Below are 25,894 nucleotides of genomic sequence, written 5' to 3'. Positions count from 1 at the left end.
TTATATAAAATAAAGTTGTTGTTATTATTATTATTACCTAGAGATCATTGATGTAATCCTTTTCGGCGCCAAAGCGCGTGTCACTTCCTCCATAAAACCCAATTTCATAACCAATCATTGTCCAAATTTCTCCTGCATTCACTTGGGTACGGTGGTAGTATAGGCGTTTTTCGTTTTTTATTTTACAATTAAATATAAATACAATTAAAAAAAATATATGCCTTGCAAAAGTATTCAGACCCCTGACCAATTCTCTCATATTACTGAATTACAAATGGTACATTGAAATTTCGTTCTGTTTGGTATTTTATTTTAAAACACTGAAACTCAAAATCAATTATTGTAAGGTGATATTGGTTTTATGTTGGGAAATATTTTTAAGAAATTAAAAACTGAAATATCTTGCTTGCATAAGTATTCAACCCCCACACATTAATATTTGGTAGAGCCACCTTTCGCTGCAATAACAGCTTTGTCTTTTGGGGTAAGTATGTACCAGCTTTGCACACAGTGTCGGAGTGATTTTGGCCCATTCTTCTTGGCAGATTTGCTCCAGGTTGTTCAGGTTGGTTGGATGACGCTTGTGGACCGCAATTTTCAAATAGTGCCACAGATTCTCAATGGGATTGAGATCAGGACTTTGACTGGGCCACTGTAGGACATTTACCTTTTTTGTTCTTGAGCCACTCCAATGTTGCTTTGGCCTTGTGCTTGGGATCATTGTCCTGCTGAAAGGTGAATTTCCTCCCAAGCTTCAGTTTTTTAGCGGACTGAAGCAGGTTCTCTTGCAGTATTTCCCTGTATTTTGCTCCATCCATTCTTCCTTCAGTTTTAACAAGATGCCCAGTCCCTGCTGATGAGAAGCATCCCCACAGTATGATGCTGCCACCACCATACTTCACTGTAGGGATGGTGTGTCTTGAGGCATGGGCAGTGTTAGGTTTGCGCCACACATAGCGCTTTGAGTTTTGGCCAATAAGCTCTATCTTGGTCTCATCTGACCACAAAACCTTTTCCCACATCTCAGCTGGGTCACTCTCATGCTTTCTGGCAAACTCCAGACGTGCTTTCAGAAGGTACTTTTTGAGTAACGGCTTCTTTCTTGCCATCCTCCCATACAGGCCAGTGTTATGCAGAGCTCTTGATATGGTTGACTGGTGCACCATTACTCCACTCCCAGCCACTGAACTCTGTAGCTCCTCCAATGTGATTGTTGGCCTCTCTGTGGCTTCTCTCACAAGTCTCCTTCTTGTTTGAGCACTGAGTTTTGAGGGACGGCCTTTTCTTGGCAGTGCCTGGGTGGTGTGATGCAGCTTCTACTTCCTGATTCTTGATCCAACTGTGCTCACTGGGATATCCAAACACTTGGATATTATTTTGTACCCTTTCCCTAATCTATGCAATTGTATTACTTGATCTCTAACTTCTGTAGAATGCTCTTTGGTCTTCATTTTCCTTCAGATTCACAGCCTGACCAATGATCCTTCAACAGTGGGGTTTTTATCCAGAAAATGTGACAGCAACTTTAGTGGTTCACAGGTGGAGGCCAATGGTAAGGTAATTGTGTCCTCGTTAGGGCAATTTCTTTCATCGGTGTAAACTGGGAGCTTCCACAGCACAGGGGTTGAATACTTATGCAAGCAAGATATTTCATTTTTTTATTTTTCTTAAAAATATTTCCCAACATAAAACCAATGTCACCTTACAATAATTGATTTTGAGTTTCAGTGTTTTAAAATAAAATATCAAACAGAACGAAATTTCAATGTACCATTTGTATTTCAGTAATATGAGAGAATACTTTTTTTGTGTGTGTGTGACCTTTTAGCTTTCAGTTAGTTATGCTTTTATGTAGCGGCTCCCTCTCCACTCCAGTGGACAGTGTGTTGTCCTGCTCAGTTGTAGCAGGGATCCATGTTTAAATGTTTAAATTTCAAGACCTCCAGAAGACAACAGCTCCATTGTTCCAGCTATGACCTGACAAAGATGGTCATCCTTCTTAAACACAAGATGCTGGGATCAGAACTGCAAGAAGAGATGACAAAATAGTTTTTATATCAGCTATTCCAATGCTCTACTAGGGTGCTGCCATCTTTCCCTGTGGGAATGTTTTAGTATGCTTTCTTGCACAGCAGGAAGAGAGCCTACACTGATCAGCAGGCGCTTCCAGTAGGTTATGGTATGAAGGTTTTTTTCTGTTCACAGGTATGGTAGACTGTAACTCTGCAACAGTGGTACTGCAACAAACACAGTAACATGCGATCAGCTATACTCTCTGCCTGCAAGCGGTCGGTCCGGATGACGTCACTGACTCCTGCCCTGACGAGGCCATGCCGAAAATACACTGTAGTGTATGTGTCGACGGTGACGCTGTGAGGGTTTCACCCTCTCCTGAACATCATATACAGAGTCCTGATGGGACGATTCCTGTAGCGTCTACTGATGCAGAGGATAAGGAAACCTCTAAAAGGGTTCCCCTTCTATGAGGTGGTTAGTAGCCTTTAACTCGGCAACAGTGGTATTGTAGTAAACACAGGCAAGCAGCAGTACTCTGCCTGCAACGGCCGGTCCAGATGACATCACTGACTCCTTGAGGCTGACACTGTGAGAGGGTTTCAGGAGGGATTTCATTGTCTCAACTTTAATAACCAAACATATTTGCCCTGTAACTCCCATAAGTCACCTTGTTACGGCGCCTGCCAAATTAAATAATAATAATAAAATATTGGTAAATCATTGCATACAGATGCGCTGATGCTGTTTTAAGAGGGATTTCATCATCTCTTAACTTCAGTAGCCAGATCTAAACATGAGGACGTTTTCCTTTACATCTTAAGGGGTAAGTTCTCCTTGTTAACAGCCAAAACTGAAGTTGTTTCTGGCTACACCACTTGAGGGTGGATTGACATCTATCTGGAGAAGGATTGCACCATCTCCACATATAACATGTATGTTAATAACTATAAGGTAGGTCATCTAATATCAACAGAAGCTGAGGGGAAGGCTGTCTGTGATCAGGCAGACATATACACCAACTTGTACGTACTAGCCTTACACACTATAGGCTACATGTTCTACATTTGACACTAATGTCACAGCTTTGGCTAATGTCAACACAGTAGGATGTCTTATCAGATGAATACATCCCCATTCACGGCAGATGAACAACTCAAACTGCTGCAATTTACCCCTCTCAAAGGAATTCCCTCTTGGCACTGGTCTGAAGGATCTGCTGTTCCATATGAGGCAAGACAGGCGATCGATCCTGCTCAGCAGCTGTGAGAGATGCATTCCCCTATGGTCCTGGAACTTAAATTGACCTGGCTACTCTACAGGATGAGTAGCCAACAACAGTGAGAACAGTTTAACACCAGCGTCGGACATATCTGCACACTGAGAACTGGTTCTCGAGTTTTTACAAAAGATTCAATCTGTGCTCTCATCTTTTTAGAAGGGGTCCATTCCAGTTATCTGTAATAGTAGTAATACTGTTCTTTATCAGGACCTGCCAATGCCAGCTCGATGGGGTAGTCACCCAAGTATAGACGAAGTACATTCACAAGGCGCAGACACACTCATCAGATGTATTTTGAGGGCAAGTAAATACATCTCTAAATAGCGGTGTTTTGGATTTATTTATTTATTTATTTATTTATTTTTTTTAATTTCTGAAAACAATAATAGGATAGCGAGTCGTGTGCAGAATAGACTTAATGCTACATTAAATCCAACAAACTGCGAGTAGCATATTATTTTGATGCTTATAAAAAATAGGTTGATTCCTAAATAACATTGATAGTTTTATTATTATTATTATTATTATTATTATTATTATTATTATTATTATTATTATTATTATTATCTGCATTGGTGCAGTCTTGTTTAGTAACAAATTTAAGTTTGAATTTCGTAACCTGATGTTTTCATGATATCTTTTTTATTTAAGTGAACAATTTAAGTTGGGCTGCATTTTTAAGCAGTTTATGCTTAAAATAAGAATTTAACAAACGTTGTAGTTGACATTGCGTAGGAATTTTTTTTCTACTGTACGGTATAGGTCGAAGTTATAATATGCAATGTTTGACAGCAAGTGGCTATAAGAAATGATCACATTATATATTTTTTCTACAGACGTGTTTTTACTAGTACAAATGCAAAGTGTTATTTTGTGTGACTGTTGTAAAACAAATGTATAATTGCTGACAAGCACAGAATATGATACTACGTTATTCTTTTGTATTCATTTTCTGAAGTAAATACAAGTAAACAATACCTGTTTGTTTTTGTCATAAATACAAGTAAACGATATCTGTTAATTGTTTGACATTTATAATTATAAAACAGTTTGAATATAGGCCCTATGTCGTGTTCTAGTAGTTTATCTGCATTGTGTATTTATTATTGGTATCCTATCAGTATGGGTAGATAACCATCGGCTATCAGTATCGGCCAAGAAAATCTTATCGGTGCACCCCTTTATATATATATATATATATATATATATATATATATATATATATATATATATATATATATATATATATATATATATATATGGGATAGGTCTCTACCAACTTTGCACACCTAGATTTGGCAATATTTGACCATTCTTCTTTACAAAACTGTTCAAGCTCTGTCAAGTTCTTTGGGGAGCGTTGATGGACAGCAATCTTCAAGTCATGAAGGACATTTACCTTTTTGTTCCTTAGCCTCTCCAGTGTAGCTCTGGCTGTATGCTTTGGGTCGTCATGCTGAAAGGTGAACTTCCGTCCCAGTTTCAGCTTTCTTGCAGAGGGCAGCAGGTTTTCCTCAAGGACTTCTCTGTACTTTGCTCCATTCATTTTCTCTTCTATCCTGAAGTGCACCAGTCCCTGCCGATGAGAAACATCCCCATAACATGATGCTGCCACCACCATGCTTCACAGTAGGGATGGTGTTCTTTGGGTGATGCGCTGTGTTGGGTTTGCGCCAAACATAACGCTTTGCATATAGGCCAAAAAGTTCAATTTTAGTTTAGTCAGACCACAAAACTTTTTGCCACATGGCTACAGAATCTCCTGAGTGGTGTTTTTGCATACTTCAAATGGGATTCAAGGTGGGCTTTCTTGAGTAATGGCTGCCTTCTTGCCACCCTACCATACAGGCCACATTTGTGGAGTGCTTGGGATATTGTTGTCACATGCACACTTTGACCAGTCTTGGCCATAAAAGCTTGTAGCTCTTGCAAAGTTGCCATTGGCCTCTTGGTAGCCTCTCTGATCAGTCTCCTCCTTGTTCGGTCATCCAGTTTGGAGGGACAGCCTGATATAGGCAGGGTCTTGGTGGTGCCATACACCTTCTACTTCTTAATAATGGTCTTGACCGTGCTCCAAGGGATATTCAAGTCCTTTGATATTTTTTTTTATACCCATCCCCTGATCTGTGCCTTTCAAAAACTTTGTCCCGGAGTTCTTTTGAAAGCGCCTTGGTGCTCATGGTTGAGTCTTTACTTTGAAATGCACTACCAAGCAGAGGGAACCTACTGGAATCACTACAGTTTTAACACAGGTGGAGGCCACTTAATTTGGTGTGTGATTTTGAAGGCGATAGGTTACACCTTAGCTAATTTAGGATTGCTATTACAAGGGGGGTGGACACTTAACCAATCAAGCTATTTCCGTTTTTATTTAATTAATTTTCTACAAATTTCTAGAATATTTTTTCACTTGGAAGTTGTGGGGTAGGATGTGTAGATAAATGAAAAAAAAGCTATTTTAATGCATTTTAATTCCAGGCTATAAGGCAACAAATAGTGAAAAATTTGTATTTTGGTCAGATTTTTTTGTGGGTTGTAGTAGTATATAGAGGGAGTCTGAGAAAAAAAATGACACCAAAGTTTGGTGCTACTTTCATTTGTTTGGTGTGCAAGGTAATCAAACCTGCAATCTTCAGGTGTGAAAAAGTTATTGCCCCCCTTAGTTCTCAACCCAATTAAAGGGATAATTAGGGTCAGCTGTTTGAGTACTTTGGTTAACAACCAGGCCTGATTTGGGCCAGCCCTGCCCAATATAAATCTGACTAACTTTGGCCCTTACCATCAGAGTGAAGTTGTCAGCACACAGGTTCTAGAGGCACATCATACCACGAACAAAATAAATTCCTGAAGACCTTTGGGGAAAAAAAGTTGTTGATGCCTATCAGTCTGGAAAGTGTTACAAAGCCATTTCTAAGGCTCTGGGGCTCTACAGAACTACAGTCAGAGCCATATTGTCCAAATGGAGAAAGTTTGGGACAGTAGTGAATCTTCCCAGGAGTGGCCGTCCTGCCAAAATCTCTCCAAGAGCAAGGCATAAAATCGTCCAGGAAGTCACAAAGAACCCTAGAAAAACATCCAGGGATCTCCAGGCCTCTCTCGCCTCGGCTAAGGTCAGTGTTCATGACTCCACCATCAGAAAGACACTGGGCAAAAATGGGATTCATGGCAGAGTAGCAAGGCGGAAACCATTGCTCACTAAGAAGAACATGGATGCTCGTCTTAAGTTTGCCAAAAAGCACCTGGATGATCCTCAAGAGTTATGGAACAATGTTCTATGGACAGATGAGTCAAAAGTGGAACTTTTTGGCCGACATGTGCCCCGTTATGTCTGGCGAAAACAAACCAAACACTGCATTCCACAGTAAGAACCTCATACCAAAGGTCAAGCAAGGTGGTGGTAGTGTCATGGTTTGGGGATGCTTTGCTGCATCAGGATCTGGAGGCCTTGCCATCATTGAAGGAACCATGAATTCTGCTCTGTATCAGAGAATTCTACAGGAGAATGTCAGGCCATCCGTCTGTGAGCTGAAGCTGAAGCGCAGCTGGGTCATGCAGCAAGACAATGATCCGAAACACACAAGCAAGTCTACATCAGAATTTTTGAAGAACAAGAAATGTAAAGTTTTGGAATGGCCTAGTCAAAGTCCAGACCTAAACCCCATTGAGATGTTGTGGCAGGACCTGAAACGAGCAGTTCATGCTCGAAAACCCACAAATGTCACTGAGTTGAAGCAGTTCTGCATGGAGGAGTGGGCCAAAATTTCTCCACAGCGCTGTGAGAGATTAATCAATAACTACAGGAAGCGTTTGGTTGCAGTTATTGCTGCTAAAGGTGGCGTAACCAGTCTAAGGGGACGATTACTTTTTCATACGGGGGCATTGGGTGTTGCATAACTTTCTTTAATAAATAAACGAAATATGTATAACATTTTTGTGTTATTTGTTCACTCAGGGTCCCTTTTATCTAATATTAGGTTTTGGTTGAAGATCTGATAACATTCAGTGTCAAAAATATGCAAAAATGCAGAAAATCATACAGGGGGCAAATACTTTTTCACGACACTGTGTATATATACTATGTACTATATATATATATATATATATATATATATATATATATATATATATATATATATATATATATATATATATGTACTATATATATATATATATATATATATATATATATATATATATATATATATATATATATATATATATACACACACAACAAAACAAGCATTGAATTGACAACAGAACTGGCAGAAGGCACAGGTGTCGTCGTCCATCCATCAACAGTCCAAAGCACCTTTGACCATTGTTCCATAGTCCAAATTCTGTTTTCTTGTGCATATTTTAGCCTTTTAGTCTTCTTCCACTTTCTTAACAGAGGTATTCCTACTGCAACACATCCTTTATGTCCTGATTTCAAGAGTGACCTTACCTTACTGTTGATTTGATGGACAACGACACCTGTGCCTTCTGCCAGTTCTGTTGTCAAGTCAATGCTTGTCTTTCTATTCCTTAAGGATATTATCTTCAAGTATTGCTCATCCTTGTTAGACAGCTTTTTGGGTGTTCCAGTCCTGGGTTTTTCAATTACAAATTATGTTTCTCTGTACTTGTTGATTATGCTTCAGATACCACACCTTGAAAATCGAGTGATGCAAGCTATTTCACTCAATGTTTTCCTTCTTTATGCAAGTCAAGGTTGTTATAATAGTAAAAAACACTAGTGGAGGCTATGAGTAAATTGTTGATTCTCATAATACATCACAGTAGAAAAATGCAAGATGTCTAAGACTTGCACAGCAGTGTGTCTATGTATATATAGATAAATTAGAACCCCATTCCGTAATATGCCCCCATCTATATTGGGTTGGGATTACATCTGTCTTGGGAACTTTGCATTAGATACCTTTCAAATATTGGGTTATTTTTAAGATTCTTCTGTTGACCAAGGCTGTCCATGGAACTGGCCCTAAATATTTATTGGACTTGCTGCATCCCTACATCCCTAGAGGTCAGCTGCACTCTTCCCTTGACCTGGCTGTTCCCTTGACCAGGTGTGTCACTCTGGGAGGTCTGAATTTCTCCACTAGTGCTCCTCTTTTGAACTAGTTGTGAAAGGGTCTTTTCTCTTGAGAAATGTAAAGCACTGCTAAAAACACATTTATTTTTCTTAGGTTTTGGTAATAGGGAGATGTACATTTTAATTTCCCCTGTAAAGGCATTGCCATGAAAGGTTCTATATAAAATAGATTGATTTGATTGATTGAAATACTGTAACCTGGCCAAAACAATAAAAAATACATTCCAACAGTACTCTAGTTTGAAGTATTCTCGTAGTAGCCACAAATGTCAAACTATGCTACTTTGGAAATAAGATAAATACATTGCAGACTTATGCTTTCAAATAAAATGATCAAACTGTCTGCTTTATTTATTTATTTTATTATTATTATTATTATTATTATTATTATTATTATATGAAAATGAAGATGACCGTGTATGAAGAGAAATAAAAACTAACTTAGAGAAGGGAATGTACTCTACTGTATTTAGCAAAAGTTCACCCACAACTTTTAAATATTTGGTAAAACTATTAAAAAAAAAAAAAAAAAAAAAAAAAATAGAACTTGTGTACAGTTTTATCCATAGATCATGTTTATTTGGTTATTAATATTATTTGTTAGAAACAAAAAATGTAGACTATTTAGGTTGCTGTTTTGATGTTTTTATTTTATTCTGAATACGATGATATTTTGCGATGTAGGCTAACTTTTTAATTTATTTAAATTGTTTACCTATATTTTACAGATACAACTGACAATGTTGTCTATAATGAACTAGGCTGTTTTACAAAAGTGAAATTTCCAATGCCATCATTGAGTGAAAAATATGACTCATAAAGAAAATAGTTATTACAAAACAAACTTATGCAGTAATTCAGATATGTATTCACACTAGGGAGTTATATAGACAGTTGTTTTGCATTGTTAATACGTTTTTAGCTGTTCTATCAAATTTGTCTGTCTGACTGTACATCGTTACTGGGTACATCATTCATTCCCTGGCCTTGATGCCAAGTAAATTTGTTAAATCTTATAACGACTAATATCAAAACTGTACCTATTTACAATCTTTTAGATATTCATTGTCGCATGATTTACGATATTATTTGGGGTGAAGGGAGGTGGCAATGTTTGTAGTGTTTGGGTAAATGTTAGCATTTTTGCGTGTGTGGTGATATTTTGCGATGCAGGCTAACTGTTTAATTGATTTAAATTGTTAACCTATATTCTACAGATAACTGGCAATGTTCTTTATAATGAACTCCTAAGCTGTTTTACAAAAATAAAATTTCTAGTAACCCCTTATTTCTCTCCCTGAGCAGGCATACCTCTCCTGTTTAAAGCTATTAAAGGTGATTTAATGGTTGTATTGAAGGTGAGGTAGTATGCGGGTCTTGCAAAGAGTGTAGTCACTCCAGAGTATACTCAATATACAGTGCCTTGCAAATGTATTCAGACCCCTGACCAATTCTCTCATATTACTGAATTACAAATGGTACATTGAAATTTCGTTCTGTTTTGATATTTTATTTTAAAACACTGAAACTCAAAATCAATTTTTGTAAGGTGACATTGGTTTTATGTTGGGAAATATTTAAGAAAAATAAAAAAACTGAAATATCTTGCTTGCATAAGTATTCAACCCCTGTGCTGTGGAAGCTCCCAGTTTACACCGGTGAAAGAAATTACTCTAACGAGGACACAATTACCTTACCATTGGCCTCCACCTGTGAACCATTAAAGTTGCTGTCACATTTTCTGGATAAAAACCCCATAATTGAAGGATCATTGGTCAGGCTGTGAATCTGAAGGAAAATGAAGACCAAAGAGCATTCTACAGAAGTCAGAGATCAAGTAATACAAATGCATAGATTAGGGAAAGGGTACAAAATAATATCCAAGTGTTTGGCTATCCCAGTGAGCACAGTTGGATCAATAATCAGGAAGTGGAAGCTGCATCACACCACCCAGGCACAGCCAAGAAAAGGCCGTCCCTCAAAACTCAGCTCTCAAACAAGAAGGAGACTTGTGAGAGAAGCCACAGAGAAGCCAACAATCACTTTGAAGGAGCTACAGAGTTCAGTGGCTGGGAGTGGACTAATGGTGCACTAGTCAACCATATCAAGAGCTCTGCATAACACTGGCCTGTATGGGAGGGTGGCAAGAAAGAAGTAGTACCATCTGAAAGCACGTCTGGAGTTTGCCAGAAAGCATGAGTGTGACCCAGCTGCGATGTGGGAAAAGGTTTTGTGGTCAGATGAGACCAAGATAGAGCTTATTGGCCAAAACTCAAAGCGCTATGTGTGGCGCAAACCTAACACTGCCCATGCCTCAAGACACACCATCCCTACAGTGAAGTATGGTGGTGGCAGCATCATGCTGTGGGGATGCTTCTCATCAGCAGGGACTGGGCATCTTGTTAAAATTGAAGGAAGAATGGATGGAGCAAAATACAGGGAAATACTGCAAGAGAACCTGCTTCAGTCTGCTAAAAAACTGAAGCTTGGGAGGAAATTCACCTTTCAGCAGGACAATGATCCCAAGCACAAGGCCAAAGCAACATTGGAGTGGCTCAAGAACAAAAAGGTGAATGTCCTACAGTGGCCCAGTCAAAGTCCTGATCTCAATCCCATTGAGAATCTGTGGTACTATTTAAAAATTTGCGGTCCACAAGCGTCATCCAACCAACCTGAACAACCTGGAGCAAATCTGCCAAGAAGAATGGGCCAAAATCACTCCGACACTGTGTGCAAAGCTGGTACATACTTACCCCAAAAGACTTAAAGCTGTTATTGCAGCGAAAGGTGGCTCTACCAAATATTAATGTGTGGGGATTGAATACTTATGCAAGCAAGATATTTCAGTTTTGTATTTTTCTTAAAAATATTTCCCAACATAAAACTAATGTCGCCTTACAATAATTGATTTTGAGTTTCAGTGTTTTAAAATAAAATATCAAACAGAACGAAATTTCAATGTACCATTTGTAATTCAGTAATATGAGAGAATTGGTCAGGGGTCTGAATACTTTTGCAGATCCATGTAGTGCGAATAGTGTAAATGCTTTATTCAGTGGTATGCCTGTTTTCTTCCCAAACATTCCATGGCACAACAGAGAAAGACTCAAACAGTTACAAAATGTTAAGTGATCCTTCCTGAAGTTTGTATTTCAGCAACCTGGTAGCAACATCCAGAATAACCAAAGGTGTCCTCTGTACCATTATCCTGTCCAGGTTTGCAGAAGCAGTCGGAGAAACTAGGTCAAGACAAACTGGGCCATACAGAGAGTTGGATACCACTGTAGTTTGGATGTGCTTTATCTTTCTAGCAATGTGCAGTATGTTAAAGTAGTTATTTCTTAGTGATTTATTAATGCACAAGATACATGTTTTAAGCATATTTTCAGCATATATAAAAGGTTTTTGAATCCAGAATTATAATGTAGATACCACTGGGCATACATGCAATTATGCATAGCAAAATTGATATGTTTTTTAATACTTAATTTTTTATTCTTTCATTTTTCTAGGAAGCAATTCCCTTGTTATACCCAGCAGATCTTGACGGAACACTGTAATGAGGTGTGGTTCTGCAAGTTCTCCAATGATGGCACTAAACTAGCAACAGGATCAAAAGATACCACTGTTATTATATGGCAGGTCGACACGGTAAGTTGAGGCCAGAATGGTTAATAGTTCTGTTATTTTCATGCTGTTACTTGGGTTATGAGTACTGCGTATACAGTATATTTCCTAAGAAAATAAATAAATATAAAAAGGAAAAAATATTTTTTTCTTTCACAAAAGGCTTTTTTTAAGGTAACTGCTATAACAAAAAATAAACTGCAAATTCTGCGACATTTATATATTTGTCAACCGTAATTGTCATCTAAATACAGTCCAACCTGTTTACTATCACTCCTCTGTCACCCTCTGTTTATAATCTCCACATTAAAATGTCCAGGACAGAATATAAGGGGAGTGTATGGTTCAACTTCCTAATCCAGGGGTGTAGTCCTGTGGGAGCACCGACCCCTCACTTAATGGGCAGGGGGAGCGCAGACCCCATACTACTTACGTAGAGTACTATTTTTAATTGGTGCATATATAATGCTAACATTAAATGAAATCTTTATCTCAGATTTCACTTACATTTCATTTAAAGCAAGCCAAGATATATACTGTATGTGTAGTGTTCTGCATTTCTGGTTTATTCCGAATTTCACTGAAAATTACAGGATTTATTTTGTAACTGAACGTCAGTTTTTACAGATTTTATATGTCTGTCTGTCTGTCTGGTACTATTTTCTTGGAAATACACAATATTTTAATTAAAATGCTGTTTTATTTGGACTCTGACATTGTAATAAGCATCCCTACATTGCATCCTAGGAAACAGCAGATCAAATAACGTTCAAAAGTTGCACATTCGTTCTCTGTTCACAAACACGTCATCACCTGATTCTGTTGGCCAATCAAAGTCTGGTTATTGTGGCAATTGCTGGGCGTAGTAGCTACTTGCTTGATCAAAAAATAAATTTAAATACTTGCACGAAAATATAATCTTTTTAGTCTAAGGAATGGGGAGAAAACATAAATCAGTTTTATGAATATTTAAAAGAAAACAAATGTTTCGAAGTATACAAAAAGCAAAAATAGCAGAAGTGGGTCAGATGAGGCAGAGGACGCATAGCGTTGCAAATCCTGCTGCATTGAGGTACGTGTTTGCGCTGACAGAATACAAGAACATACTGAAAAATAAACAACACATTAACTAAAACAAGTATGTTAACTGAGAGACAAGCAATCCACTTGTGCAGCTTTTATACACGCTTTAATAAGAGAGCGCAGAATGACTATTATGAGTTTGTCAGAGCTTTGTGCTGTATTGCAGAGAGGTGTGTAATGGTGACTTTGTGCGACAGTACTGGCCATCAGCTAAAACACTGCCTAACGCCGACAGCATTACTTATTGAATACGGTAGCTGTTTCAAGTAATAATCAGGTTGATAATTAGCTGTACTGCTGGAGGGTGGGGGGGGGGGGGGGTGTTCACTTCTAAATTTAACACTTCACCCCTGCTCCTAATGTCACTTATCTCTTAATATTATTTTGGTAAATAAAACCAAAACATTTAAAAATAATGACATGCAAGTAAATTGGGCAGTAGTGTGGAGTAGTGGTTAGGGCTGTGGACTCTTGACCGGGGTTCAATCCCAGGTGGTGGACACTGCTGCTGTACCCTTGAGCAAGGTACTTTACCTAGATTACTGAAAACCCAACTGTATAAATGGGTAATTGTATGTAAAAATAATGTGATATCTTGTAACAATTGTAAGTCGCCCTGGATAAGGGCGTCTGCTAAGAAATAAATAATAATAATAAATTGCTGAACTGTGTACAGAAAAATGCAAGTCCATCTGTTTTATGATTCACTGTCTGTATGCATCTTACTACTAATAACAGTAGTTTGTATAGAACAACAGGAAAAAACTAAATCCAGTTTTTGTTTTATAAAAAGCATATAATCAAATTCTGCCTTTTTGTATTCCATTTTGTTATGTGCTGATTGCCAGTTACTTTGTAAAACAGTTTTGATATTGATGTTATTGTCAACAGATTTCTAATATGCTAAATTTCTGTTATAGGAGACTCACCAGCTGAAACTACTAAAGACTTTAGAAGGCCATGCTTATGGTGTGTCATACCTGGCCTGGAGTCCTGACGATAATTACCTTATAGCCTGCGGCCCAGATGACTGCTCTGAACTCTGGCTTTGGAATGTACAGGTGTGTATATCTATGAAACAAACAATTTAAAGTGGGTTTTAACTCAACATGCAGCTATTGTCTATAGCTGGAAATCCAGATAATTCTAAGCACTACAAGTAGAAGCATAGCTGGGAGATAGTAATTCTAAAAAATCACAAATAATGAGGTCATGTAATTTTTTTTTGACATTAAAAGAATTGCTGATAATGTTAGTGAATGAATCTGATTTAGATAAATAAGCTAATGCTGGTTTCAGTCTTTAGTAGTGCTGTAAAACTAAGGTTGATTCTGCCTAGACTGAAAGGGAGAGTTATTAAAGAAGACCATTTGTCTTGACTTATTTCCTTTTTAAAAATATTCCAAATGATACACATTTATAAAATATATTGTTATTTAGTGAAAATGTTGGTTTATATAAAAATATGCCTGTTCTCTGTACAGCTAACCCTTTATTCTTCCATTACATTAGACCGGGGAGCTGCGGACAAAAATGAGTCAGTCTCATGAAGACAGTTTAACAAGTGTGGCATGGAACCCTGATGGAAAGCGTTTCGTCACTGGAGGACAAAGAGGACAGTTTTATCAATGTGTAAGTTCTGCGATTAGTTTTTGCCTTTTCAAGTATGAAATGCAACCATTACCGATTTTGTATATGTGATTAACCATGCGTCTTTATTTTTAAGTGCAATTATATTTGTTAAAATGTGTAATAATTTTATAAAAACTGAACAGGAATTTGTATAACCCCCTTCTCAATACAGTTGAGTGGAAATTATCTTTTTTTAAAGTTGTTAATCTATATATCAATATTGAAACTGTATTAATAATTTGTTAATATATGTATTGCATGACAATCAAATTAGCGTACTGTTGTTGTGGCTTTAAAACACACATGCATGAAAAACAAATATAATCATGTTTCATCTGCAGTGCTACTCACCCCTACTGAATTATTTATTGAACCCTAATCACAATAACAGTTAGTACAGCTCTTATAAACATTTACCATAGAAACATGCTTTGCAAATTTAATGCTACGTATTGAAATAAGCTAATTTGATTGTCATACAATACGTGTACTCAGTGGTGGACAAATCACTGTGTGGTAGACAAATGGGCTACCAAAAAGTAAACTCTGGTAGCCCACCACAAATTTTGGTAGCCCACATTTTTCAGTAGATAAACATTTCCATTTAACGCTACGCACCATAAAAAAAATGTAGCCAGATACAATCGTAAGGTTCAAAAAAGAAATCCAACATCACTTCTGAGGGCCAATAATGAAACATGTTTTTTTTTTTTTTTTTTTTTACCACATACAATGCCTAGCAAAAGTATTCAGACCCTTGACCAATTCTCTCATATTACTGAAATACAAATGGTACGTTGAAATTTCGTTCTGTTTGATATTTTATTTTAAAACACTGAAACTCAAAATCAATTATTGTAAGGTGACATTGGTTTTATGTTGGGAAATATTTTTAAGAAAAATAAAAAACTGAAATATCTTGCTTGCATAAGTATTCAACCCCTGTGCTGTGGAAGCTCCCAGTTTACACCGATGAAAGAAATTGCCCTAACGAGGACACAATTACCTTTCCATTGGCCTCCACCTGTGAACCACTAAAGTTGCTGTCACATTTTCTGGATAAAAACCCCACTGTTGAAGGATCATTGGTCAGGCTGTGAATCTGAAGGAAAATGAAGACCAAAGAGCATTCTACAGAAGTCAGAGATCAAGTAATACAAATGCATAGATTAGGGAAAGGGTACAAAATAATATCCAAGTGTTTGGCTATCCCAGTGAGCACAGTTGGATCAATAATCAGGAAGTGGAAGCTGCATCACACCACCCAGGCACAGCCAAGAAAAGGCCGTCCCTCAAAACTCAGCTCTCAAACAAGAAGGAGACTTGTGAGAGAAGCCACAGAGAAGCCAACAATCACTTTGAAGGAGCTACAGAGTTCAGTGGCTGGGAGTGGAGTAATGGTGCACCAGTCAACCATATCTAGAGCTCTGCATAACACTGGCCTGTATGGGAGGATGGCAAGAAAGAAGCCGTTACTCAAAAAGTACCATCTGAAAGCATGTCTGGAGTTTGCCAGAAAGCATGAGAGTGACCCAGCTGAGATGTGGGAAAGTTTTGTGGTCAGATGAGACCAAGATAGAGCTTTTTGGCCAAAACTCAAAGCGCTATGTGTGGCGCAAACCTAACACTGCCCATGCCTCAAGACACACTATCCCTCCAGTGAAGTATGGTGGTGGCAGCATCATGCTGTGGGGATGCTTCTCATCAGCAGGGACTGGGCATCTTGTTAAAATCGAAGGAAGAATGATGGAGCAAAATACAGGGAAATACTGCAAGAGAACCTGCTTCAGTCCGCTAAAAAACTGAAGCTTGGGAGGAAATTCACCTTTCAGCAGTGATCAAGGCCAAAGCAACATTGGAGTGGCTCAAAAACAAAAAAGGTGAATGTCCCACAGTGGCCCAGTCAAAGTCCTGATCTCAATCCCATTGAGAATCTGTGGCACTATTTGAAAATTGCGGTCCACAAGCGTCGTCCAACCAACCTGAACAACCTGGAGCAAATCTGCCAAGAAGAATGGGCCAAAATCACTCCGACACTGTATGCAAAGCTAGTACATACTTACCCCAAAAGACTTAAAGCTGTTATTGCAGCGAAAGGTGGCTCTACCAAATATTAATGTGTGGGGGTTGAATACTTATGCAAGCAAGATATTTCAGTTTTTTATTTTTCTTAAAAATATTTCCCAACATAAAACCAATGTCACCTTACAATAATTGATTTTGAGTTTCAGTGTTTTAAAATAAAATATCAAACAGAACGAAATTTCAATGTACCATTTGTAATTCAGTAATATGAGAGAATTGGTCAGGGGTCTGAATACTTTTGCAAGGCACTGTATAACCAGTTGTTTGCTAACAACCTAGTTTCTGTTAATACGTCTACCAAACAATAACAAGCTAATAATAGTTTCCTTATATAAAATGTAGGGAATTATGTTTGACAGCATCATTTGCATTATTCTCCCAGACTTTATCCAGGCCCGGCGTAATGGGCGGGCATTAGGGGGCATGTCAGGTCCAGTTTAGATTCAGTGCCCCCCCTGTTTCAGATTCTAAATTGATATAAAAAAACTATGAGAAATCATTAATCAAATTAAAGTAAAGCACAATTATAATAATAATTAAAAAATGTCTAGTTGCTTCTGGTGTTTGGAAACCCCTTCGTAGGATCGCCTTGTCGGATTGTTTACAAGAGTATATGCTTTTTATATTGCTTTTATATGCTTTATATATTTAGTATTTCATAGTCAATTGAAAGTGAGCATTATGTACATTTGTTACTTTACAGTAATGTGATGTGTGTGGGAATCTGTTTATTGCAATCTCTGTAGAGGGCCTGCTCACTTTATGATTGTATTTGTTTCAAGTAATGTTGTTAAGTCGTTCAATGCGGTAATTATCGATTTATCATCAAAATATCGAGATTGTTCTATATCGATAATCATTTTCAAAATATCGATATCGTGAGAAAAAAAAAAAAAGATGCACATACGCTGGCAGAGACAAACTGTATTTGTGTATTTTGTATTAAGATACAACAAAACCCTATGCATACCTTGTTAGTCTCGCAGTCAAACACCGCACATTCAAGTATTATTTAACCATTTTATTCCATTGATTGGCGTTTTTCTTTTTCTAAGAACCCGATTAGCAAATGTATTTCAAACATCAATAGCCTGAAAATCAAGAAAAACAACAAATCCGCAATCTGTGCTCTCTCGTATGCTCTACCCCCGTTTCTTCACCTGTTTCCTCTCCCTTCCAGTCCATTACCGGAGGATGTATCCTGTTTTCAAAAACAGGGTCGTCTTTTTTAAAGGGATATGCACCTAAAAACAAACAACACAAAAAAACATAATGAAACAGGAAAATCGGCTTAAATAATTTGATATATATATATATATTTTTTTTTTCCTTCCATTTAGAATGTGCTTTGACTGGCCAGGCTTACGGCTGTTCAAATTAAAAACAGCAGATGGAACATTTGAACATTATATTGTACTTGCCACAAGGTGCCATACGTTATTTGCATGCTGCATTATAAGCACTATTTTGAGATATGAGCATGCGTCACTGGTTCATTGCATTTGTCTGTGTGATTACTTACTCTATTAATGTATTTGTAAAATGGGAACTTTCAGTATTATAAATGAGATGTACTTTTAAAACATCAAAACACATCTCAAATTAATGCAAAATTCAGCATTACATACACGTGCTTAATACTTTAGAGGTGTCGTGAGTCACAATGAAGATTCAATTACTTCTGGATTAACTAAAAAATAAACAACTTCAAAGTCTGCGCAGTGAAGTATAGAAATATGTTGTTTTTGAGGTGGCTGATGATGGAATAGTAAAACAATAACAATACTTTGTTTTTATATAAACACAAAATATGTGCACGATAGCAATGTATAATTTTCATATCGTTGCCCACCCCTAATTTTAAAGAAAAAAAAATCTGGAAAGAGCTGTGCTAATTCGTGCTGTGTGGATAGTTCATAATATTGCTCTGTCATACGATTTATTTATTTATTTGTTTATTGTCATCACAGTAAAATAAAATAGAGAATACAAGCTAATTGATTTGTCTTTTCCATAATGAGCCCCCCCTAAATAAGTGGATGCCCCCCCACAGCGTTCATGCTGCCGCCAGGCCTGATTTATCAGTCCTGGGGGCTCACAGTCTGGGTTTTTGATCCAACCAATATCTCATCATTAGTTTTAAAATATTCACTGCGTAACAAATTAAAACAATTATGTTCTGGGTCCTAAATGGACTGTGGGAATTATTATGCACTTGTAGTAGTAGTAGTAGTAGTAGTAGTGTTGTTTTTATTTTTCCTCACCTGTGCCATTTATAGAACCTAGCCCCACCATTTACTTTTATATTTTTAAATATTCATACAAATATCTATGAAGCACATAAATATAAAAAGGATTAGTTAATTTTTTTCTTTACCCTGTGCACTCACAGTATCTACTTCGCATTATAGTAACTAAACTCTGCAAGTGTTTTCAGGACATATTATTATACAATCAATATACAGTAGTACCATACAAATAAACTTGGTGGCCTAAACGTGTACACAGAATGTAAACATGAGCACGGCTTTCTGCTGACAAAAACAACAATAACGTCAGGGTATACATTTAAAATGGTACAAATGCATTGCACACTTTATAAAGACATTACCTTGTGAGGGGGCTCCCTCACAATACCGTTAGCTAGTTGTTCGGTTGGAAATAAAAAAATAAAATAACGCACCCTTATTAACTTTCTACTGTGCTCGAGCTGCAGTGTCCCTGCACCTCAGCAACACTGTCATAGCCACTGAGGGTACGGTGTTCTCTCCTGTTTATTAATTTGTTTTATATATATATGTATATTATCTCAGCCATAACTCCGGTAAAATATAGTAGCCTACTGTATACTTGCCATCACCATTTATTATTATTATTATTATTATTATTATTATTATTATTATTATTATTATTATTATTTGTTTATTTAGCAGACGCCTTTATCCAAGGCAACTTACAGAGACTAGGGTGTGTGAACTATGCATGAGTTGCAGAGTCACTTACAATTACGTCTCACCCGAAAGACGGAGCACAAGGAGGTTAAGTGACTTGCTCAGGGTCACACAATGAGTCAGGTGGGATTTGAACCAGGGACCTCCTGGTTACAAGTCCTTTTCTTTAACCACTGGACCACACAGCCTCCACTGCCGGCGCCATTCTAGTAAAGTATAAAGGAAATTCACCGCTCTTACTGGTTTATCTGTCGTCACTGATCTTGCAAGCTTCTAATGCGCGATAAAAAAAAAAAAAAAAAAATAAATGGAATGGCATGAATCTTAAGGCATGAACCAATCACAATTGGATTCGTGAAAAAAATTAATATGGTTTTAATATTAATGTATATAGACTATTACAACAGTATTCAATACAAATTCCTGTTCAATTTTTATAAAAATATTTAAAAATGTAATTTCACATAAAAATAAATCGCACGATAAATGCATGATTAGTCACATATACAAAATAATGTATTTCTTCATTTTAGTTCAAGTATTTGTACCACGAAAAATAATATACAGTTCCTGGTGTTTAGAAATGTAACTTTACCACTCTATTATTTATTTATATATATATATATATATATATATATATATATATATATATATATATACAGTGCTGTGAAAAAGTATTTGCCCCCTGTCTGATTTTCTGCATTTTTGCACATTTTACACATTGTATTTGGTCAGGTTTTTTGTGGGTTGTAGTAGTATATAGAGGGAGTCTGAGAAAAAAAGACACCAACGTTTGGTGCTTCTTTCATTTGTTTGGTGTGCAAGGTAATCAAACCTGCAATCTTCCGGTGTGAAAAAGTTATTGCCCCCCCTAGTTAACTCAACCCAATTAAAGGGATAATTAGGGTCAGCTGTTTGAATACTTTGGTTAACAACCAGGCCTGATTTGGGCCAGCCTGCCCAATATAAATCTGACTAACTTTGGCCCTTACCATCAGAGTGAAGTTGTCAGCACACAGGTTCTAGAGGCACATCATACCACGAACAAAATTTAATTCCTGAAGACCTCCGGAAAAAAGTTGTTGATGCCTATCAGTCTGGAAAGGGTTACAAAGCCATTTCTAAGGCTCTTGGGCTCCACCGAACTACAGTCAGAGCCATATTGTCCAAATGGAGAAAGTTTGGGACAGTAGTGAATCTTCCCAGGAGTGGCCGTCCTGCTATAATCTCTCCAAGCTAGGCGTAAAATCGTCCAGGAAGTCACAAAGAACCCTAGAACAACATCCAGGGATCTGTAGGCCTCTCTCATCTTGGCTAAGGTCAATGTTCATGACTCCACCGTCAGAAAGACAGTGGACAAAAATGGAATTCATGGCAGAGTAGCAAGGCGGAAACCATCGCTCACTAAGAACATGAATGCTTGTCTCAAGTTTGCCAAAAAGCACCTGGATGATCCTCAAGAGTTCTGGAACAATGTTCTATGGAACGATGAGTCAAAAGTGGAACTTTTTGGCCGACATGGGCCCCGTTATGTCTGGCGAAAACCAAACACTGCATTCCACAGTAAGAACCTCATACCAACGGTCAAGCATGGTGGTGGTAGTGTCATGGCTTGGGGATGCTTTGCTGCATCAGGACCTGGACGCCTTGCCATCATTGAAGGAACCATGAATTCTGCTCTGTATCAGAGAATTCTACAGGAGAATCTCAGGCCATCCGCCCGTGAGCTGAAGCTGAAGCACAGCTGGGTCATGCAGCAAGACAATGATCCGAAACACACAAGCAAGTCTACATCAGAATGGTTGAAGAACAAGAAATGTAAAGTTTTGGAATGGCCTAGTCAAAGTCCAGACCTAAACCCCATTGAGATGTTGTGGCAGGACCTGAAACGAGCAATTCCTGCTCGAAAACCCACAAATGTCACTGAGTTGAAGCAGTTCTGTAAAACCAAAATTCCTCCACAGCGCTGTGAGAGACTAATCAATAACTACAGGAAGCGTTTGGTTGCAGTTATTGCTGCTAAAGGTGGTGTAACCAGTTACTGAGGGGACGATTACTGTTTCACACGGGTGCATTGGGTGTTTTTGGTTGAAGATCTGATAACATTCAGTGTCAAAAGTATGCAAAAATGTTACAAGAAATAGATGTCTACAATTATTTAATTTCAATATGATAATGCAGAACCTAATTCTAGAAAAGTCTAGAAAATGCTGGATTGTAGGTGAACATTCTTAGACTATAAAAGGGTTAGGCATAGGATGGTTGCTGTCATTACCAATAAGTCAATTTTGGGTGAAAAAGTAAAGAACTGAAGACCTTGGGCAGAAAATGATGTATTGTCATAAAGCTGGAGACGGATACAAAAACTGGGGTTTCCATTTTAACCATAGGTCGAGTATTACGTGGTGAAGGTCTCAATGGTCGCATGCCAAAGAAAAAGCCACTCTTAGGAAAATGTCATACAGATAGTCACTTAAAGTTTGCAAAACGGCATTGGAATGATGGATATGAGTTCTGGTCAAAGGTTTTGTGGAGTGATGAAACAAAAATCGAGCTATTTGGTCCTCTAATGGCACAGGAAATTTAGTTCCAATAAATGGAAAAAAAAGGATTTCATAGCATACCAAAAGATACTGGCCAATCATCTGAAACCCTCCGCTACAAAACTTGGTTTAAAGCGCAACTGTACATTCCAACACAACGATCCAAAGCACACATCGCAGCACAAATCTACTTCAGAATGATTAAAAAAGAATAAAATCAAAGTTCTGGAATGGCCTAGTTAAAGTACTAATCCTAAATCCGATTGAGAATCTTTGGTATGAGTTAAAGAAGGCTGTGCACAAGAGAAGTCCTTGGAATTTGAATGAACTGGAACAATTTTGTGTTAAATGGTCAAAATTCACTAAAGAATCAAGCTAATTGACAAATATCCTGATCGTTTAAAAGAGGTGGTTATTGCTAAAGGTGCCTCAACTAGCTATTAATTTTCCTTGTAAGGGTGTGAATACCTTTTGAATTAGCATTTTTGGCAAATAAATATTTGTAGACATCTATTTTTTCCTCATCCACAAAAGCAAAACTTTTGCTACAAAAGATTTTTCCTATAATTTTGTTTTAGAGAAATTTCTAGAAATTATAAATTTCCATTGGGGTATGTAAATATATATATATAAATAAATTAGAGGTTGGCAAGGGTACCTGAAAACGTGGGTTTTAAATTACCCAACACCACCCGGGTCTCCCTTTACTATCCGGGTTTCGATTTATTAATTTGATAATTTAAAGAAAATGTAAAAACTATGACAATACAATTGTTATCGCGGGTCTCTGACCGGCGTAAAAAAAGACAATGTTAAAACAAGCTTTAGCATTGAGCCTTTTCTGACAGGATATCAGTGTTTTACAGAAAACAATAACACACAGCGAGCGGCAAGTACACCTCAGTAATAATAACTGCGGCGACTGTTCTCGGGATCTAAATCGGAAACATAACAGGGCTCTACAGTGTGACAAATTTGGTTGCATATTTGACAAAAAATGTGCTTGTACGAATGTAAATTTTAATTTAGGCACATGTGTGCCACTAGAAATGCATGTGTACTATATAGTATTTAAATATGTATCATGCACGACGGGTACCCGGTTCCGGATTTTCTACCTGTGCCGACCTCTAAATAAATAAATAAATAAATAAATAGTCCTCACCGATATTCCCTAATGGCGAGTGGTCACCCGCTTGGCATAGATGCACTGGTGGCCCAAGACTGCTCTATGCTTTTCCAACATTGCCACTGCTTCCACCGTGCGTGGAGAAGATGAGGCAAGACTAGGCTCGAATTGCTCTTAGTAGCCCTGAAGTGGCCCAGGAGTACCTGGTTCTCGACACTGGCATAGCTCCTGTATGCAGCCATGAGAGTTGCCATCCCGTCACGACCTGCTGAGTCTGACCTGTTTTGATGAAGGGAAATCTCCTTCCACATTTAACCCTTTGCGGTCCATTTATTCAGTGCGTCTCAGGCACGTTGGGTCCAATTTATTTTCACACGCGCAGTTTATTTTAGACGCGCTGTTTAAAACTGTTTTTTTCACAGTAAAACAGGTTTAAAAGGCATTGCATATCAACAGGACACTCAGTACTGCATCTTCAGCCCCGCCCCACCCCTTGTTCGCTGTATTTTTCACATACCTCTTCATAGTCGTGCATACCGATAAATCATCTCCTGATCACTCGTTTTATCACCAAACTCCTCAATAATGCGATCCAAGTCATTATTTTATTACTGTAACATCTCAAAAAGCTCTGCAAATGTCTGATATTCTTTGAGCGCTGGATGCAGAAACAGCTATCTTGTTTGTTTTATGTCCGTGTTATCTCTGTGGTGCCGGGGCTATGTGTATTGCTCAGATCCGCCCCTTTTTTTTGGCTCCTATTGGTCTCACTCGGCCATTGAATGGTTTTCTCGGCTTTTTCCAGAGAAAAAACGACGAGACCTGTTTTTTACGCCTTACGCAAAGGGAAAATTGTAATGTCGGACCTGGTCCGACATAGAACCGCAAAGGGTTAAGGTCTACCTGTCAGATGTATCGGCTTGCCATATTAAAATTGACTCAGTTTTCCCAGGAGCACCTTGTCCCTCGCTGGCGGCTCAATGTAGTGCTGGACGCACTTACACGACAGACATATGAGCCCCTACATTCAGCAGAACGGAAATTCCTCTCCTTAAAGACAGCCTTCCTGCTTGCTATTACCTCCGCCAAGCGGGTAGGTGAAATGCAAGCATTCACAACGGCGAAAGCCTATTTGTTTTTTGCAGAGGCCAGAACTAAGGTTACTCTCTACACTAATCCTGCTTTTCTCCCTAAAAGCATTTCTGCTTTCCATAAAAAAACAGTCAGTGGAATTGGAGGTCTTCTATCCACCTTCTAGTCTGACAAAGAGAGAAATCTCCATATGCTCTTTCCAGTTAGGGCAATGGCGTATTATGTTGACCGCACCCAGAGTTGGCAGCAATCCAAGCAATTGTTTATTTGCTTCGGGTTCAAGTTGCACAGACAAGGTGCATCTGTCTCCAGACATTTGCAACGCTGCAGTATGGGCCACGCCTCATACTTTTACCAGATTCTACCGACTGACTTTTTGGGACCAGAGTGTTAAGGGCAGCCACTCATTCTGCTTTTTAACACACTTGCATTGTGTTCCACTTTAAGTCCTTGGGTAGTTAGCCACACACCTTAATTGGATTTCTGGTGTTTAAATGCTAAGGTTACTCAGTGTACTCTTGCAGCATATACACTGCATGAGGGCTCTCCCTCACTGTACTGTGGACCGTATGCCATGAACCCTCAATCGGTCCTCGGCCAGAAAGGCAGTTTCTTCCTTTTTAGCACATGTGCCTGTGCTGCAAGTCCTTCACGTGCGACGGTTTGGGAATTGTATGCCATTCGATAATGGTTATGTTTCATACTTGAAAGGGAACGTATCATAACCCTGGTTCTCTGAAATACAATTGTAACCATTACCCTTCAAGGTCGCTGCGTTCACACCAACACAGCAGGTCTGTAAAGAAAATGGCACTGATCCCCTTGCGACGGTCACCGGAATCTCCTGGGGCCAGAGACAACGCCCGACGCAAGCAGGGCTCTTAAAGGAACAGCTTTGAAATAAGTGCTCAGGTAATTTGGGCTGTAAGAGATATATCCCAATCGGTAATGGTTACATTTCTATTTCAGGGAACCAGGGTTATGATAATAACTTAACATTCTCTACTTTTTCAAGAACTATTTTAAGGACATCTTGCATGCACCTACGTTGATTATGACAGTCAAATCCATAATTTAACCTCTACTTCCACTGAAGTCCTTCAAGGGAAGTTGAACCATTGTTATTGAAAATATCAAGACTAATGCCTTGTTTCCACTTCCTGGCACAGCAGGCTTTGGCTGTCCACGGCTATCTGCCAAAATCAAAATAACGCTTCAGTGCTTTTTTCCCACCTGGGAAATTCTTTATTTATTTTTGGCTAACGTCACTGTGTTTTTATATAGCAAGTTCCACATGTTTCATCATGGCTGTAAACAAAGAGCTTAAACTCTGCTATGTGATGACTACATCGAGTATGATTAGTG

At 38.2% G+C, this 25,894-nt stretch overlaps 1 protein-coding gene across 1 annotated transcript in view; it reads left to right on the top strand.

The window, feature by feature from the left end:
* The window catches only part of wdr26a (WD repeat domain 26a), a 108,194-nt gene that overhangs the window by 46,253 nt on the left and 36,047 nt on the right, over positions 1-25,894 (top strand). Inside the window, exons 7-9 of the mRNA XM_034017007.3 lie at positions 11,900-12,038; positions 14,018-14,158; positions 14,610-14,729. Coding sequence (XP_033872898.1) covers positions 11,900-12,038; positions 14,018-14,158; positions 14,610-14,729 — 400 coding nt within the window. The remainder of the gene's footprint in view (positions 1-11,899; positions 12,039-14,017; positions 14,159-14,609; positions 14,730-25,894) is intronic.

The sequence above is a fragment of the Acipenser ruthenus genome, chromosome 6, assembly GCF_902713425.1.
Source record: "Acipenser ruthenus chromosome 6, fAciRut3.2 maternal haplotype, whole genome shotgun sequence".
NCBI lineage: Eukaryota > Metazoa > Chordata > Actinopteri > Acipenseriformes > Acipenseridae > Acipenser > Acipenser ruthenus.
Note: the sequence above shows the minus strand (reverse complement) of the source record. Positions and strands in the feature narration are given on the sequence as shown.